This window comes from Myxine glutinosa, chromosome 2 (assembly GCF_964187855.1).
Source record: "Myxine glutinosa chromosome 2, kmMyxGlut1.1, whole genome shotgun sequence".
Classification (NCBI taxonomy): Eukaryota; Metazoa; Chordata; class Myxini; order Myxiniformes; family Myxinidae; genus Myxine; species Myxine glutinosa.
The window spans coordinates 110,356,149-110,371,828 of NC_136262.1; the positions used below are offsets into that span (position 1 = coordinate 110,356,149).

General features: G+C 43.3%; 1 protein-coding gene across 7 annotated transcripts in view; it reads left to right on the forward strand.

The window, feature by feature from the left end:
- The first annotated feature begins 605 nt into the window (after positions 1–605).
- The window catches only part of LOC137421434 (cytoplasmic dynein 1 light intermediate chain 1), a 35,497-nt gene continuing 20,422 nt past the window's right edge, over positions 606–15,680 (forward strand). For all 7 annotated transcript variants that reach the window (XM_068107490.2, XM_078771407.1, XM_068107491.2 and 4 more), the window contains exons 1-5: positions 606–752; positions 1,072–1,145; positions 1,747–1,863; positions 2,038–2,268; positions 2,812–3,011. In XM_068107490.2, the coding sequence (XP_067963591.1) occupies positions 688–752; positions 1,072–1,145; positions 1,747–1,863; positions 2,038–2,268; positions 2,812–3,011 (687 nt within the window). In that variant the 5' untranslated portion in view covers positions 606–687. The remainder of the gene's footprint in view (positions 753–1,071; positions 1,146–1,746; positions 1,864–2,037; positions 2,269–2,811; positions 3,012–15,680) is intronic.

Genomic DNA, 15,680 nt, shown 5'->3' on the forward strand with positions numbered 1-15,680 from the left:
ATTAACACTCTAGGTCATTTAGAAGCCAAGATAATGACAATTTCGGTGTTCAACAAACGCCATTTTGATAATCCAAAATGGCCGCTATAAAGAACTTGAAAAAAATGGAGACATATTTTTTCTACAACTTCTATCATCCCTAAAGACAACCCAACCAGTGTCCACAAATTAACATTTGAATTCAACGGGAAAACATTGGCCCCCCCACTATCATCAGTTTGAAATTAAAACTTCTTTGGGTGTCATCCAAATACTATGTTATTCTACCTGTTAACCAAACATGTTAACATACATCGCTGCTGCATGGGAGTTCAGCACAAATCATTTTATTTCGCTCATTGTATTGTTTTTATTCTTTATGCTCTTGTAACGTTAAAAGTCCGTATCAGTTGCATTTATCGTGACTATAGTTTAATTTATATCGATTTAACAGTATTTGTTACATTGATCTGTGAATACATTCCTGTGGGTGTAGTTGGGTGCAGTGCCTTCGGCGAAGACGTTCTTTTTCTGACAGATTGAGCAAAATGTATTTGTTTTGTGTCCATGTTTAATGGGTGTGCATTGTTTGTATATTGAAATTACATTGTATCTTTAAAAAAAACGAGTCAATGATGACATAACAAGGATATTCATTCACATCACACTGACATCACCGAGGCCGACGACTGCGGGTGGGGCAGCAATATGGCGCCGGTGGGAGAGAAGGTGTCCGAGCAAGCTCGGCCCGAAGATGACGGGCAAAATCTCTGGTAATAAAATGGGTCATTCAGGGTGATGAGGGTGTTTTTAACCGACAATTGCTTTTCCATATTAAAAATGGCGGATTCGGTTTCCTGAGCTTTAGTATTATTATTCCTTCTTTTTGTTTTCTTTTCTTCCCCCTGCGCGCGTTTCGCTCCGGCTCTCTTCATTTGATGCTTATCTATAGGCCTATGCACCGTTCTCTCCATCCTCCCGGTGAACCGAAACACTCATGGAGCCGTCATTGTTCGTCTTCACCCGCCGCCTCTCCCCAATGTCGCTGTTCGTTACGCCCGTTGACGTTTTGATGCCCTGTTTCTTCGGCAGGTTGTCCATCCTCAGCGAGGTCTCGACCCGCTCCAGCTCCAAACTTCCATCGGGAAAGACGATGCTTGTTCTCGGTGAGCGGTGATTTTTGTCTGACGCAGTTTGTCCCGAGCTGTCTGCGATGTCGGACTTTGGTACCTGTGCCCCTTCGGTGATAATGCTCCATCAAGATGTCAGCTGAGTGTAAGCAAACTATGCAAAATGGAAAAATGCCTGGCTTGGTGGCCTAGAGGTGTGCGCATTCGCCTCTTGGCTGTCGAGCCTGGGTTCGAATCCCGACCCAGGTATAAACTTCCATCCAGGTGTTCCACGGGCAGGTGATTCGTCAATGTGTGCGTCGTCCCTCGGATGGACGTTAAACTAGGCCCTCCGTCTGCCAGTGCCAATGGTAGTTGGTGGACGTTAAAGGTCCCACGGTGTCCTTTGCGAAGAGTAGGTGAGTTATCGCCGGCACCATGTCCAAATTCCTACTCTAACCTACAAGGGGGCACCGCATCAGCGCACAACTGCAAACTCGGGCTGCACATGAAATGAATGAATGAATGAACCTCCCTGCTGTTAATTTGCTTGTTGTCTTTCCTGGATCATCTTCCATGAGCACCATACAAGGAAAAATAAAAGTATGGAATGTTAATGCGATGCAAAGACTTTTTACCTGGTTTTATTTTATTGCAGGTGAGGATGGTTCGGGGAAGACCTCCCTGATAGCTAAACTGCAGGGTGCAGATGATGCCAAGAAGGGCCGAGGACTCGAGTACCTTTATCTAAACGTTCACGATGAAGACCGTGATGGTGAGAATGCGGTCGTTTTAATGGCGTATCTCGATGAAGGACGTTGTCCTCTAGGTGGTCCCCTATCTGCAGGCCTAACGGCCGACCATCCGAATACCTGCATGAGTTCAGCAGAGTGTCGATGTGTTCTTGTGGTGTGCGGCTTGCTGAGATTCTTAAATTCTCGTTACTTAGACCATGCACGATGCAACGTTTGGGTGCTGGACGGAGATCCCTACCACCGTGGCCTGCTTAAATTTGCGCTGACCGCAAAGAACGCGGCCGATACCCTTGCCTTGCTCGTGGCCGACCTGTCACGACCATGGCAGGCCATGGAGGCTCTGCATCGCTGGAGTGGTGTCTTGCGCGAGCACCTCAACAACCTTGGGTTGTCACCAGAACAGCTGCATGGCATGGAGCATAAATGTGTGTGAGGGTTTCCTGTCCAATTGGAAATGAAATGCACGTGTATTTTGTTGGTTCAAAGGTTGTTTTTAGGATTCCGTTCTTTTCGCTATTATCATCACGAGCAATTTATTGCGGACAGAGTTTGGTTTTGCTTATTGCCGTGTTATCATAAATCGGCAGTAAGCTTGGACGAAATTTGGTGGGCAGATTGGGTGTGTAACAGGGAAGAATTGATTTGATTTTGCTGAAGATTGGGTCCAAATACAATATATTTTATAAATTTTCAGTGATTCTTAACGATTGAGAAATGGGGCCAGAAACTATCTATAGCACGATGTTTCAAAAGTTGTGGACGGTTGATGACAAATTGGTGGATGAGTTGGGTGGGTGACGAGAACCAGCCGATTCGATTTTGGTTCAGGTCCAAATCCAGATGCAGCCTATCGGTGGAATACAAAACGTAAAACTGTTCAGCATGGCGGAGATTTGCGCTCTGCCGAATGCTGTACGTGTTTTGTGACCATACCGTAATCGGCCACGTCGTGTTTTTGTCTCGGTCAGTGGTGCGTGACTTCCAAAGCTATTTGGAACCGAGCGAAGCTGGGACAAGATCTGGCGTTTTAGGCAAGGCCTCAGGAACCGCAAGTGCAGTGTCTGGCGTTGTCGATGTGGCTGCAGATGACGACGGAGATATGCTGCCGTTGGGCGAAACGACTCTATCGTACAACCTCGGACTGCCTATCGTCGTGGTGTGCACAAAGGTAATGGATGTATTGCAGTTTGTTTGATATTCCATCAAAACGTTTGTAACGCATGTGTCTTACCTTGAAATCTAGTGTGTGCATGTGTTTGTCTGTCAGACAGCTTGTCTGTCTTCTTTTCTTTGATTTCTATACAATTCCACATCCCTTGACCAATCTCCACCAAGTATTGCAAACCTGCAGGGGGTAGCCAGTGTCAGGTCATGGGAATAGCCCCCTCCCCCACCAGGCAATTCTCTGTATTATAGTATGTGTGCTTATATATACCCCTTGAAAAATCAAGAATTTGACCTCAAACAAGGAAGAGAGAGAGAGAGAGAGAGAGAGAGAGAGAGAGAGAGAGAGAGAGAGAGAGAGTGTGTGTGTGTGTGTGTGTGTGTGTGTGTGTGTGTGTGTGTGTGTGTGTGTGTGTGTGTGTGTGTGTGTGTGTGTGTGTGTGTGTGTGTGTGTGTGTGTGTGTGTGTGTGTGTGTGTGTGTGTGTGTGTGTGTGTGTGATGTGTATATATATATATATATATATATATATATATATATATATATATATATGATTGTTGCAGTTTTGTGTTTTTATAATAAAGGTTAATTTCCCCTCCTAGTTAGTTACACTACAACATATAGCCTCGTTTAAGATCAGTTATTTCTTTGTAAATGTAAGCGTATACCTTTCCTGTGTTTAGTTTTGCGTTGAGTAGGATAATGAGAATTAGGTCCCTTTACGATGCTTTTGGTTTTGGCGCGAAATACCACGAGGCAGGCCTGAACAAGTCGATCAAGGCCGAAGGAAGGCGGAGGAGGAGTGGACGGTAAGCGCGAGCCGCCAATCAGGGCTCGAGGGGAGTGACTTACCACTGCGGCAAAAGGCGGGGTTTGGAACGTTCGATTCGGGCTAGGGCGGGGCAATATAACCCTGTGCCCAGAGCCCTCCACCTCAGTTATGAGTCGGGGTCCTCCGTTGAGTTGAGTCGGGGCGAAATGCGTGAGTTCTCAGTTGGTGAGTCAGCAGATGAGTTGCGCAGCCCATGAGAAGAGTTACAAATCAGAGTTGTGAGAAGACGCGCGTGAGATTGCGTTGTCGAGTCAGATCTGAGGAACTGAATAACTCCACGTATACGAACTTTGCCCTGCTCCCCGCGCTCCGCACAGTATTAATCGCAGCTGTAAAGAGAGACACACGCCGGGCCACAGACGCGCGTATTTTCCCACCTGCCTGCCTTTGCCAATATATGCGCCGCGAGGATTTTCCCGCCTGCCTGCCTTCGCCGGAATACGTCCTGTGACCGCCAGAGGGCCACGCCGGGTGAGCTGTTCCTGGAGCGACCGAAGCAGGCGCGTTCGGCATGCGAACATTCTTCCTCCATCTCCCTGTGTGTGTAAGTGGGCCCATTGTCTGGGGAATAAGTAAGACTGCTTAAGACTGCCCTGTGTCTCTTCTTCTTCCAAACCATTGTAAATAGTAAATAAATCTGTTCTTCCTTTTGATTCGACGGTCTTGTGTATTCCATCATTGGCTTAGCGTGGTACGAATTAGATCGCTCTGATCGGGTTCTATAAGCAAGGTAACAGCACGGGTCACGTGGTATGTCATCCGCTCGGGCGTATTCAATTATGCGTGGTTCGTGCGAGACTCGATCCCCGCTTCCGCTGTGGCGTGGGTACTCAAGGTACGTGCGAAATTGTCCCGAGACCCATGTCCACGTCTGCCCGGAAGTGGCGACTCAGTCTCGCGGTTTCGAAGACCCAGAGAGAAAAAGGGGCTTAGTCTTCCCTTTGTAAGGGAACGGGCTTCGGAAAACCGCAACAATATATATATACTTATGTATATGCTGGGACAGTATCGGTAATCGGCATCGGTTGATTCGAATCATTGTGATTGCCGATTAGAGTAATGGACTGTATACGACCCAAAAATCTTGATCCTTGAGTAGCTTTCTCCTTTTTTTAGGGTGAATTTCAATAAACAAGTTAAAAAAACAACGTTGCATTATAGAAATTTCAAGATGTGTACACGAACATGATTCTTTATAGACAGACGTCAATTGTCATGTGGCATGCAGAAAATATTTGGCAAACAGCTCGGAATTTGGGTGTTGTCAAATTTATTTTGCTTTGAAATTCACAAAGAGGAACAACTTACTTTTCCAAAGCACAGTTGATTATACAAATTATCCAATTGCTTTCGAAACTACTGGCAGTACAAAGGAAAATGCGAACCCTCGTACACTGCTGAGATTAAAAGTTCAAACCTACTGGACCCCTTTCCTGTCCGTACCAAGATAATGTGTTACCCAAGCAGTACATTTCAACATCATACGTTGCAGACATACCCGATATCATCAAAGTGTCGTTTTAATTACCTCCACCACCAAAGGTGGATGGAGGATATATTTTCACCCCTGTCTGTCTGTTTGTCTGTACGTTTGTGAACAAAATATCTCAAAGTTGTGGACAGATTCAGGCAAAATTTGGCTGAGATGTCGCATATGTGACGAGGACTAAATGATTAGATTTTGGTGAAGATCCGGATTGGGATCCGGCTACTAAAAATTTTAAAGTAATTCTTCACCATTGGGAGATCGGGCCAAAAAGATACAAAGCAGGGTATCTCAAAGAGTTGTGGATGGATTTGGATGAAACTTGGTGGAGAGGTTGGGAGTCTGACGAGGAAGAATCGATTCAATTTTGGTGAAGATTTGAATATGGATTCGGATGTGGGAATTATTTAATTTTTTAGTGATTCTTCACCATTGGGAGATAGGGCCAAAAACGATACATAGCAGGATATCTCAAAGTTATGGATGGATTTGGACGAAACTTGTTGGACAGGTTGTTTGTGACGAGGAACAATCTATTGAATTTTGGTGAAGATCCGGATCCAGTGATTCTTCACCATTGAGTGATATGGCCGACCAGGTGGAAATATGCTCTCTACCGAGTGTCGTTCTAGTTTATACTTTTTTTAAACATTTTAAGCTAATGGTTGGTCTCACGCTGAACGTGTTAAATCGCCGACTAGTAGGCCTCACTCGTGCCCTGATATCACCATTTATAACGAGTCAACAGGCGATCAATTTATTTACTGTATGGACGATTGTTCAGAATGAAATCCTTTTGTGACCTTGGACTCCCTGTTGTGTATTTCGCACAAAACTTGCTTTTCACATGACCAGAGAAGTACGAAACTATTAATTTTATATTGGTCAATAGTTTATCGAATGAGCGCATGGTAGCTCATCATTCGTTTAAAAATGGCAGGATGCTTTGCCATTCGATGCACCAATTGATTAGGCGAGTTTAAAAAGTATCAATTCACATGCACACCACAGCATCAATCGCGGGCACGGCACCGATGAGGCACTGTATCCACTTCATATGTGCACAATGCACTTTGCCATCGTTATTGAGCACTTTATAATCAGTATTGGCTAATTTTATTTATTTATTTATCTATTTATTTATTTTTTCCTTCCTGGTTTCCTTCTTGTATGTGAGTGTGTGCTTGTTGGGTTTTTTTTTGGGTTATTTTGTTTTCATTGTGTGCCCAGAAAGAACCACCCATGGTCGTGCCCTGGAAACACAACAACAGCAAAAACAAAACAATAACATTGCTAAGATTTCTCGGTAAAGTAAATCAAAGGTAATTAATTATACATTGGATGGAACTGACTGAATAGTTTTTGGTTATATTATTTTTTTGCTTCCGGTAAGTGTGCGAACCAGCGACTCTGAACCTACACACCACATGAACCTGTGTGTGCTTCAAAAATGCACATAAATTGATATTGCGTGAATATCAATATTTTTAGACGTCTCAGTGCACTGTCCAGACCCAATAGCTCTTCAATGAGGTATCATCCAGCGTTTTACATGCTGTGGTTGTGATGCTTATCCCGTTCAGACACAATCGGGCAACTTGCATTTATTTATGTATGTATGCATGTATGTATGTATGTATGTATGTTGAGATAGAAAGATAGATAAAAAATAGTTTGTATGTTCATTTATGCATATGGACCCTGCAGGAACCAGTGCAACCAAGCTTGTGTAGCCTCCTCTTTCATTCAGAGGAAGATCGCCATCTGTTTGGGTTGTTTTTTTTTATGGATTTTTTTTTTTTTTTTTTTTTTGGGGGGGGGTTGCAAGATATTTGATCTTCGGCCTCATTTTGTGCTTATACACTGCCTGCGTTTTTTCCCCTGGAGCGATTGAATAATGTCCATTGTGAAGATTGTATGTTGTAAGACAAATAATTAGTCATACAGAGTTGTTCTAGTTTTACTGGTATTTATTTTATTTATTTTCTTAGCCACTGTATTTTGGTCTGTTCAACCGGACATGTCCGAATTAGAGTTTCTGTTGTGATCCATTGTTGTTTATGGTATATTTTTATTGCCACATGTATTGAATTGTCATTATGTAATTTATAATGATTTGTGCCAGGGAGTTGATTTAAATACACAACAACAACAACAGGCATTTTAAAGGCCATTTTCCCTGCAAGAGCGGGGGTTAGCCCTGCGGTCCCCATGACAATCTTCTCCATTTTGCCCTAATTTCTGCATCTCCCCTTGTTAACCCCCTTGCCCGCATTTCTTCTTCAACCATCTTTAGCCAAGTCTTTCTCAGTCTTCCCCGTCCTCTACTTCCTTCCACATTCATTTCCATCACTCTTCTCAACCAGTCGCTTTCATCCTTCCTCAACACATGACCAAACCATCTCAAACTGTTTCTCTGCACAGCATCCATCACAGGCTCTATTCCCATCATCTTTCGCAATTCATCATTTGTCTTCCTCTCTCTCAACGATACTCCACACATCCACTGAACCATTCACATTTCCACCCTTTCCAGCCTTCGTTGCTGCTCTACGTTCATTACCCATGTCTCGCTCCCATAAATCATAACACTTCTCACACATGCAGCATACACCTTTCCCTTCAGCTTCAACGACACTCACCTCCTCGTCAGCACGCCACTCAGTTCCCGAAACTTCTTCCATGCACATCTCACTCCAGCAACCGTTGCCGAGTCTGATCCACCTTCTCCATTCAGCATGTCTCCTAGGTAACAAAATGTTTTCACACCTTCCAGCGTCACGCCGTCTCCAAGATCCAACTCAACATTTCCTCCATCTGCAGCTCCCTCTGTGCACACCTTACACTTGAATGTAGCTGCCACACTGGTTAATGACCCTCTCAAATCACTACATTTTTGATGAACCCACTCAGCGCACATTGTACATTGAATTGAGTTCACTCCGACACCCTTCCTGCACAAAGCACATGGCCACTTCCCAGTTCTTTCCACCTCACCACATGCTTCACCACTTGCCATCACCTTTGTTTTTCCGATATTCACCTTCAGACCTTTCGTCTCCATACATTCCTTCCACTTGTTCATCTTCTCCTTCAGTCCATCCATACTTTCTGCAATCAACACCAGATCATCTGCATACAAGAACTCCCATGGTAAACCCTCCTTTACGTTCCGAGCCAGCACCCCCATCACAGCTACAAATAGTAGTGGACTTAGTACCGACCCCTGATGCACTTATGAACCGTTTTGTAAATAATGAACACAAGCTTAAGTTATTTTAAAATATATTTATTCTGAAAATCATTAAGTTCTTCAAGCATATTATAGACTGCCATTTCGTTCTCGAGATCGCCTCGCCGTACCGTCAAACATTCCAATGCGTTGATCGCGTCAACACTGCGCATGCGCATGTGGTCTAACAGGCCGATGGTCTCCCACGATCTCTTCTCCCAATCCACCAGATTATCACAGACACTTACAACTTCATGACAAACGAGATAGGATCCAGGCCTAACTAACGAGACCACCTGCAGCTCTCTAGGCCTTCTGGTTGTTTCACACGAACCCGACAAAGAACGTCTTCGTTTCAATAAATGACAATATCCAGCCGATTGGATTCATGACGTCACGGCACGCAACACTACTCATATCTTTGGAACGGCTGGTTGGATTTGGACAAACTAAACGTAGTTTTGTAAGGGAGAACCGTGCGCGAACGTCGATACCAATGGCGACCCTCACAGACCCGTATCTCCCGAGATCAGGTGCAGGCCCGGCAACAACAGGCACGTGCTGTTGTCGGTACCGTTGGAAATTTAAATAATAATAAAAAATGTTGATGCGCAGGGTCAAAATCGATGCGCGCGCTGACCAGAGACCGGAAATATATTTTTCTCGGCCTTATTCCTAAAGTACTATTGTTCATGGAATGCATGATTAGTAGTAAGTTTTAGATTTTTTAAGTTAACCTTTGATAAAGTACGGGTGACACTATATAATTGGGAACATGCCGTTGTGCCGTTTATAACATAGGCGGTGTAAATACACAAAATGGCGTTGCACACCAGAATGGAAAAACTTAACCAATGTTTCTAACTGATATGGAGTATTAACACTGATTAGTAGACATAGTTGTTAATTTTATCTCGAAGATCTGTGATATCAGCCTGCATGTGATCCTGTATTAAATTACAGGATGCTTGATGTTGATTGGCTAAAAGCATTAAACATAACCGTTAATGTCGGCACATGTCTTATTATAATTAGCCCACCTCCTTCGCAGCGGGGGAGATGGGGTTTTGCAATAGTGTGTGTGTCATGTGTCGTTGGTTGTGTTCTCCATATGCAGGTTTCAGAACGTGGAAGGGAGTCCTCCCAGGTCTCGAGTGGCCACCTCTGTTTCAGGAAGGGATCATGATTCATGTACCAGTTTGTGATGTTTTCTTATTCTCAGTTTTGTTCCGAGGGCTCTTTTAAGGAATGTCGCCATGCCTCAGACGGCTTCCAACTGCAGTTCGTTTGTGGTAATATTACCACGGATGGATTTTACGATCTCCAAGGTTCTTTTTTATCATTCCCATTGCTCCAATAAACACTGGTACAATTTTGGTGCTTTCAGCTTCCAGGATGCTTTCACTTAATATTCGAGGACTTGGTATTTAGTCATTTTCTTGATTTATGTGTTGTTTAGGCCAAAATTGCTGGGGACTGACTTCATTTTTTGCTTTTGTGTGTCAAAAGGCAAACCCCCTGTATTTGCTCAGGGGGGTTATGTTAGTATGATTTTGATCTTCCCAATGGCACTCCGCATTCCAGTCCCCAATGTACTAATACAGGATCACATGCAGGCAATTAGCAATGCCATCTTTTCTTCTTTGTAACTCAGAACTATATCCGGTTGCAGTCTTGTTTTCTATGTTCATGCTTTATTGAATCATTAGATAATACGTGAGCATTACTTCCTCATTTTCAGTGATATGAACCAAAAGCAGTTTCCACAAGTTTTCTGGAACTGGGATATTGAGACTTTTGCAGATGTTCCAGTGGATTACTCGACTTGCTTTGTTGTGCCTTTGGGTGTACAGCTGCTATGACATGAAATTTTACATCCTGAGAGGAGGTGGCTTGTTACTTTCTGTTTATACCTTGCAGAACTTGCACTTGTCCGATTGACTCGGTCCCGCCATTTCCTTACAGCCATTGGTGTTATGTCCCTAGTCTTGTTCATTTATAATGATTCGTTCTCCATCCCATTTGAGGTGACATTTTCTTAGCCATTCCAAGGAGGCTTCTTTGTCTACTTACAATCTGTCCAACTCTTTTCTTCTTTTTTTATACTTTCCTGCTCTTTTATCATTTTCCCAAGTATCGGTGTATGTCTGTTGATATTTCGTTTTATGGTTTTCTTTCTTTCTTGCAATTGTTGGGGCTGTACTCATTTCGGTTTCTTGTGTGACGTCTTCCATTCACACCTGTCTTTGGAATTTTTTTGCTAGGTTGGTTTGGAGAAACCTTCTCTGGTTTGTTGTCTTTGTGTTTGCTTACAAATTGGATTTTGTTGTCTGTTGCACTTTTTACGTATTCAGCCAATGCTACATTTGTCATTCTGTGCACTTGGTTGAGCTCCATCAGGCCGCTACTTCCTTCTCGTCTCGGCAGGTACATTCTTAGGATGCATTGATTTTTGTAAATCCTTTTTGTGGATGGTGACTAGTTTCCTTGTTTTGATATTTAGTTTATTGATTTCTGATTGTGGCCATTTTCTTATCCCGCAGCTGCACTGGGATACTGGATTACTGGTATTGTGAGTTGGTTTATTGTTTTGATTTTGTTCCTTGGAGATTAGGTATGCTTTCAGGATCAGCCTCGTTCTATCCAGGTAATCTTTGGTAATTGTTTTGCGCATTTATTTGTGACTTATTTCGTGGCCCCTCTTCTACTCCGAGGTATTTGTATGATGCTTTGTTGTCTAGCTCCTGTGTTGTATTTGTGTCAATTTTTATGTTGTCTATTTTTAAATCACCTGGAACGAAGTTCAGGGGAGCTTATGCGATGGTGCATCGTCAGTCCGTCTGTCCATAAGTCCGTCCGTCCGTAAACACTTGAAACTTCTCCGAAACCGCTGATGAGATTGTGCGACCAAATTTGGCACAAATGATATTTGTTGTGTTGTGACTAAAGTTTGTTCACCGCATTTAAAAAAATCGGGGTCTACCGGGGGTCAAAGTGGATCCAGGCTTGACCCCCAAAATAGGAATTTGCTTTTTCCTCTGAAACTACACACACAATTTTGATGAAACGACACCGCAACCTTCATCATCCGTGATGTACCAATGTTTTTTCAAGGCGTGAGGGGTTACACGGGGTTGGAGGGGTGGGGGGTTGCCCCCCAATATAGGTATATTTTTGTTTGTTTAAAGTCTTATGATTATGTTGGTATGATTCTACATGCTGCCCTGTCTTCTAGCAACCATTGAAATTGGTTTAAAATACCTTTAGTCAGTGCAGTATACTGTTTATTCTACCAGGCGAACACCAGGGGTATTGCCCCTTTGTTTTTTGTCGACCTTGTATGAATGTACACTTGGTACAGAATCTAGGCCAAATTCCACTTGAATGTCAATGGAGTACTGTTTCACTAATTTGAGTTGTTCTGCCAATTTTTCGTCGTTTGGTGCAAAGAGTTTTCAGTCATCCATGTAAAGTAGGTGTCACCTTTTTTGTCTCTTTGGACATTTGCTTATTTGACATCAGGGTGTATTCATGTCCTTGCTCATTAATGAGGTTGCTCACTGGGTCTCGGGCCAGGCAAAACAGGAGGGATTAAAGGTCGTCTCCCTGGAAGATTCCTCCTCGATGTGTCTTTACTCCTGGTATTTTGATCTTTCCTTCTGAATGGTGTAATATCAATGTGGTATTCCAAATCTCCATTGCTTTCTCTATCGATTTGATTATTTGGCTATTGATCATGTACAATTGCATGCATTTTATCATCCATGAATGTGGAATACTATCAAAAGCTTTTTTGTAGTCTATCCATGCTGTGGATAATTTTGTTTGTTCTTGTATTGTAATTTTCAAGTATTTCCTTGTTTAGTAGGAGGTGGTCTATCGTTACATAGCATCCTCTTTTACATCCCTTCTGATCTGCTTCCAGGCCTCCTTGTCATTTCTGTGATTATTCCCATCAGGAGTTTGTACATTGTTGGCAGACAGGTTATTGGTCTATACTTGAGGTAGTTTGGTCTCTTCAGACTTTGAGATGAGGAAGGTGTTACCTGCTGTGAGCCACTCGTCCAAGGTCTCCTCCCCATGGATAAGTTTGTTGAATGCTCGAGCACAGCGATTGTGGAGAGCATCTAGTTTCTTTAACCAAAAGTTTGGATTCCATCTGGGCCTGGGCTTTTAAAGTTTGACATTTGTGCTCGTTTTATTTTTTTCCGCCATTAAATATCACTAAGAGACATTTCCTTTATATGTTGTTTTTTTTTTTCTTCCAGGTTTTGGACCCAATCCTTCTTTGTTGTGTTATTTTGGGTCCTCATAGATTCCTTTCCAGAAATTTTCAAGTGTATTGCTTTCTCAGGGGGATTTGACACGTTTTGCTTTTGTTTCCCTAGTTAGCTGTTGAATCTTTTGGGGTTATTTTCAAACATTTGGTTCTGTTTTCTCCCTTTGTGGACTTTGTCGTAGTTTTATTTTCATCTTTCTTGCGATCATCTATTTTGAGTTTGCTTTCAACAGCCATTACCTCTAGGTCTTTATTTAAAATTTTGTTTTAGGTTTTAATTTTTGGATTCTCCTCATCTTTGGGCTTCAATTTCCCCTCATAAATTGTTGTATTTGTTCCGTTTATTTTATCATTTGCTACCTTTGTGCCTCTCGCCTCAGTTTCCATGGTGCCTGCTCTCTGACTGAATGGGCTGGTTTGCTCTTATTGCAGTGTTTTCTTGTTATTTTTTTTCTTGTATGAGCAGTGCCAATGCAATGCTCACGATGTTGAGTTACTTTAATGGAGACTATTTTGACGCCAAGCTTTTGAGTGCTTTGTTGGTTCTCTCAACAAGCATTTTTGTGCATTGGTTGCTTTCTATCTAGTCTTGTTTGTGTGGTCTTTCCCCAAATGGTGTCTATGATCTCCACTATTTTGTTTCTTCCAGTCTTCTGTATTCAGCATCCTTCTCCTCCTCTCCTTCACCTCTCTTTTCCCCCTCTGTCCTTCACCTCTCTTTTCCCCCTCTGTCCTTCTGCCTGTTATCATCCAACATTCTTGTTTTCATCCCCTCCAACTGTGTAGGTGTTGTCACTCAGTCCATGACTGGAAGACAGGTCTGTTCCCCCTCCCCATTCTGGTGGTTCTGTGTCTCCTCACCCTCTGTCTCACCTTGCCTTCGCAGCTGCATCCCCAGTGACTCTGGCCGCTGGGTCCCCAATGGCACTCCGCATTCCAAACCCTTGCCTTGTTGGGCAGCCCCTCCCCGCGATCCATTGCTGCCATCCATCGTGCCCACTTTTCCACCCCCTGGCGAGTCCTCGGCTCCCATCTTCCTCGTATCTTTGTCTGCTTGTGTCCTGGCCTTCACATTTATCTCGCTTATTTTCTTTTTATTTAGCACTTTATGTGCTGTTGACACAACTTTCAAATTTGTTGGATGGCACCATCTCTGCTCTGGTGGACGATCTGGTCTTCTTCAGCGGGTCCATGAATATAGTGCCCCTACCGGCCATCCCCCTTGTTCATGTCTTGAAAATACTTTACAGTAGTAAATGGCCTCCTTCTCTGTGCTCCAACATTCGTTTTTTACTTTCCTCTTAAGCTTCGTACAAGGTGTCTATGTCCCATAGTTCGTTTTATTTTCCTTTATTTCCAACACATGTTTTGTTGGTCGAAGATTTTTCCCTTCCTCACCCCCTTTCTTTCCCGTCCGGCTTTGTTGAAGTCTTTTTCCCCTTCCACTGCCCTTCCCCCACCATCCCTCGGTTCATCGGAGGAAGTTTCTCACCTCGGGAATTATTATTGTTCGAGGCTGCTCGTAGCATGTCCGATACGTGCCCTTACCCCACCCTCCCTCGGTCAACAATGTTCTGCAAAAATAATTATCAATATAACTCGGACTAACGTGTTGATAACTGACTATCAGAACTATATGAAACGACCCAGCGAAAACCTATTGGACTCTGGAAGTAGCGTACTGCAGGTTCAGTTTATCCAAAACCACAAAGAAAGAAAGAAAAAAAAAGGTACCAATGATGCCATCTTTATGATGTCTATTTTCCATCTGCACCTGACGGTCAATAAAGGAGGAATCTCCTCCTCTACACGAGTGTCAAACTATATAGTTTGTCCATGCTCTATTTTTTTAAAATCGAAATGCTGAGTATCGTGAGGAAGCCTATCGGCTTTGGTGTGACTCAGCATTGGAATTGAACCACCGTCCCAGTTCTAGAGTGGACTCGCTAACCATTAACGCCATCAAGACTGCTAAAGCTTTAATTTCATAATGTAGCTTAAAGAAAAATGATCTTTTCAGATTTTTATGGTCAGTACTGAATCTGGGTGGCAGGATGGCCCACACTAGAGGTACGCACACTTGCTTCTAAGCTGGTTTCACCTGCGTTTGAATCTCGGCCTAGCTAAGAAAAACTCTCATCGTGGTGTTTCACGGGCAGGGTGATTCATCAATGTGTGTGTGCGGTCCTTTCGGATGGACGTTAAATTTGGCGTTCCATCTGTCAGCATTAGTTTGTGGACGTGAATGACCCCACGGTGTCCTTTGCAGAGATGAGGCGAGCTATCGCTGGCACCATGAACAAATTGCAAATCCCTGCCCTAACTATCCGGTCGAACTGACTATATATGGTTAGGGTCTGTGAGGCGGGGTCTGTGAGTTCATGAAAGATTCGGGCCAAAAACCTCTCCCGTCCAATCCCATCAGCCTGTGTTCACATGAAAATGCCTTGTTGGGCAAGCTGAGTTTGGCCATACATTTGTGAATATTCAAATAATTTGAATGATGCATGATTGGTTGAAATATTCTCCTTTCAAATCCATTCTATTTTGACTGATTTGGAAATGTAAAAACTAAAAAAAATTTAATGTAAATTTTAGCCACAAATCCAGACTCGTGGAGAAGCTAAGCAGCAGAGGGCAGCAATTTCACAGCCGGACAGGATGATAGTGGAAAAGGGAGACAAACACATCACCTGTTTGAGTCTTAAAAATGAGTGATGGAGGCGGTTGGATGGTAATCGGCGATTGCATACGAGGGTTGATTACGGAATCTCACCAAGATCAGCCACAATATCATGCATTTTCTTTGCGGTTGTGCATAAACTGAACCTGCTGTACGCTCCCT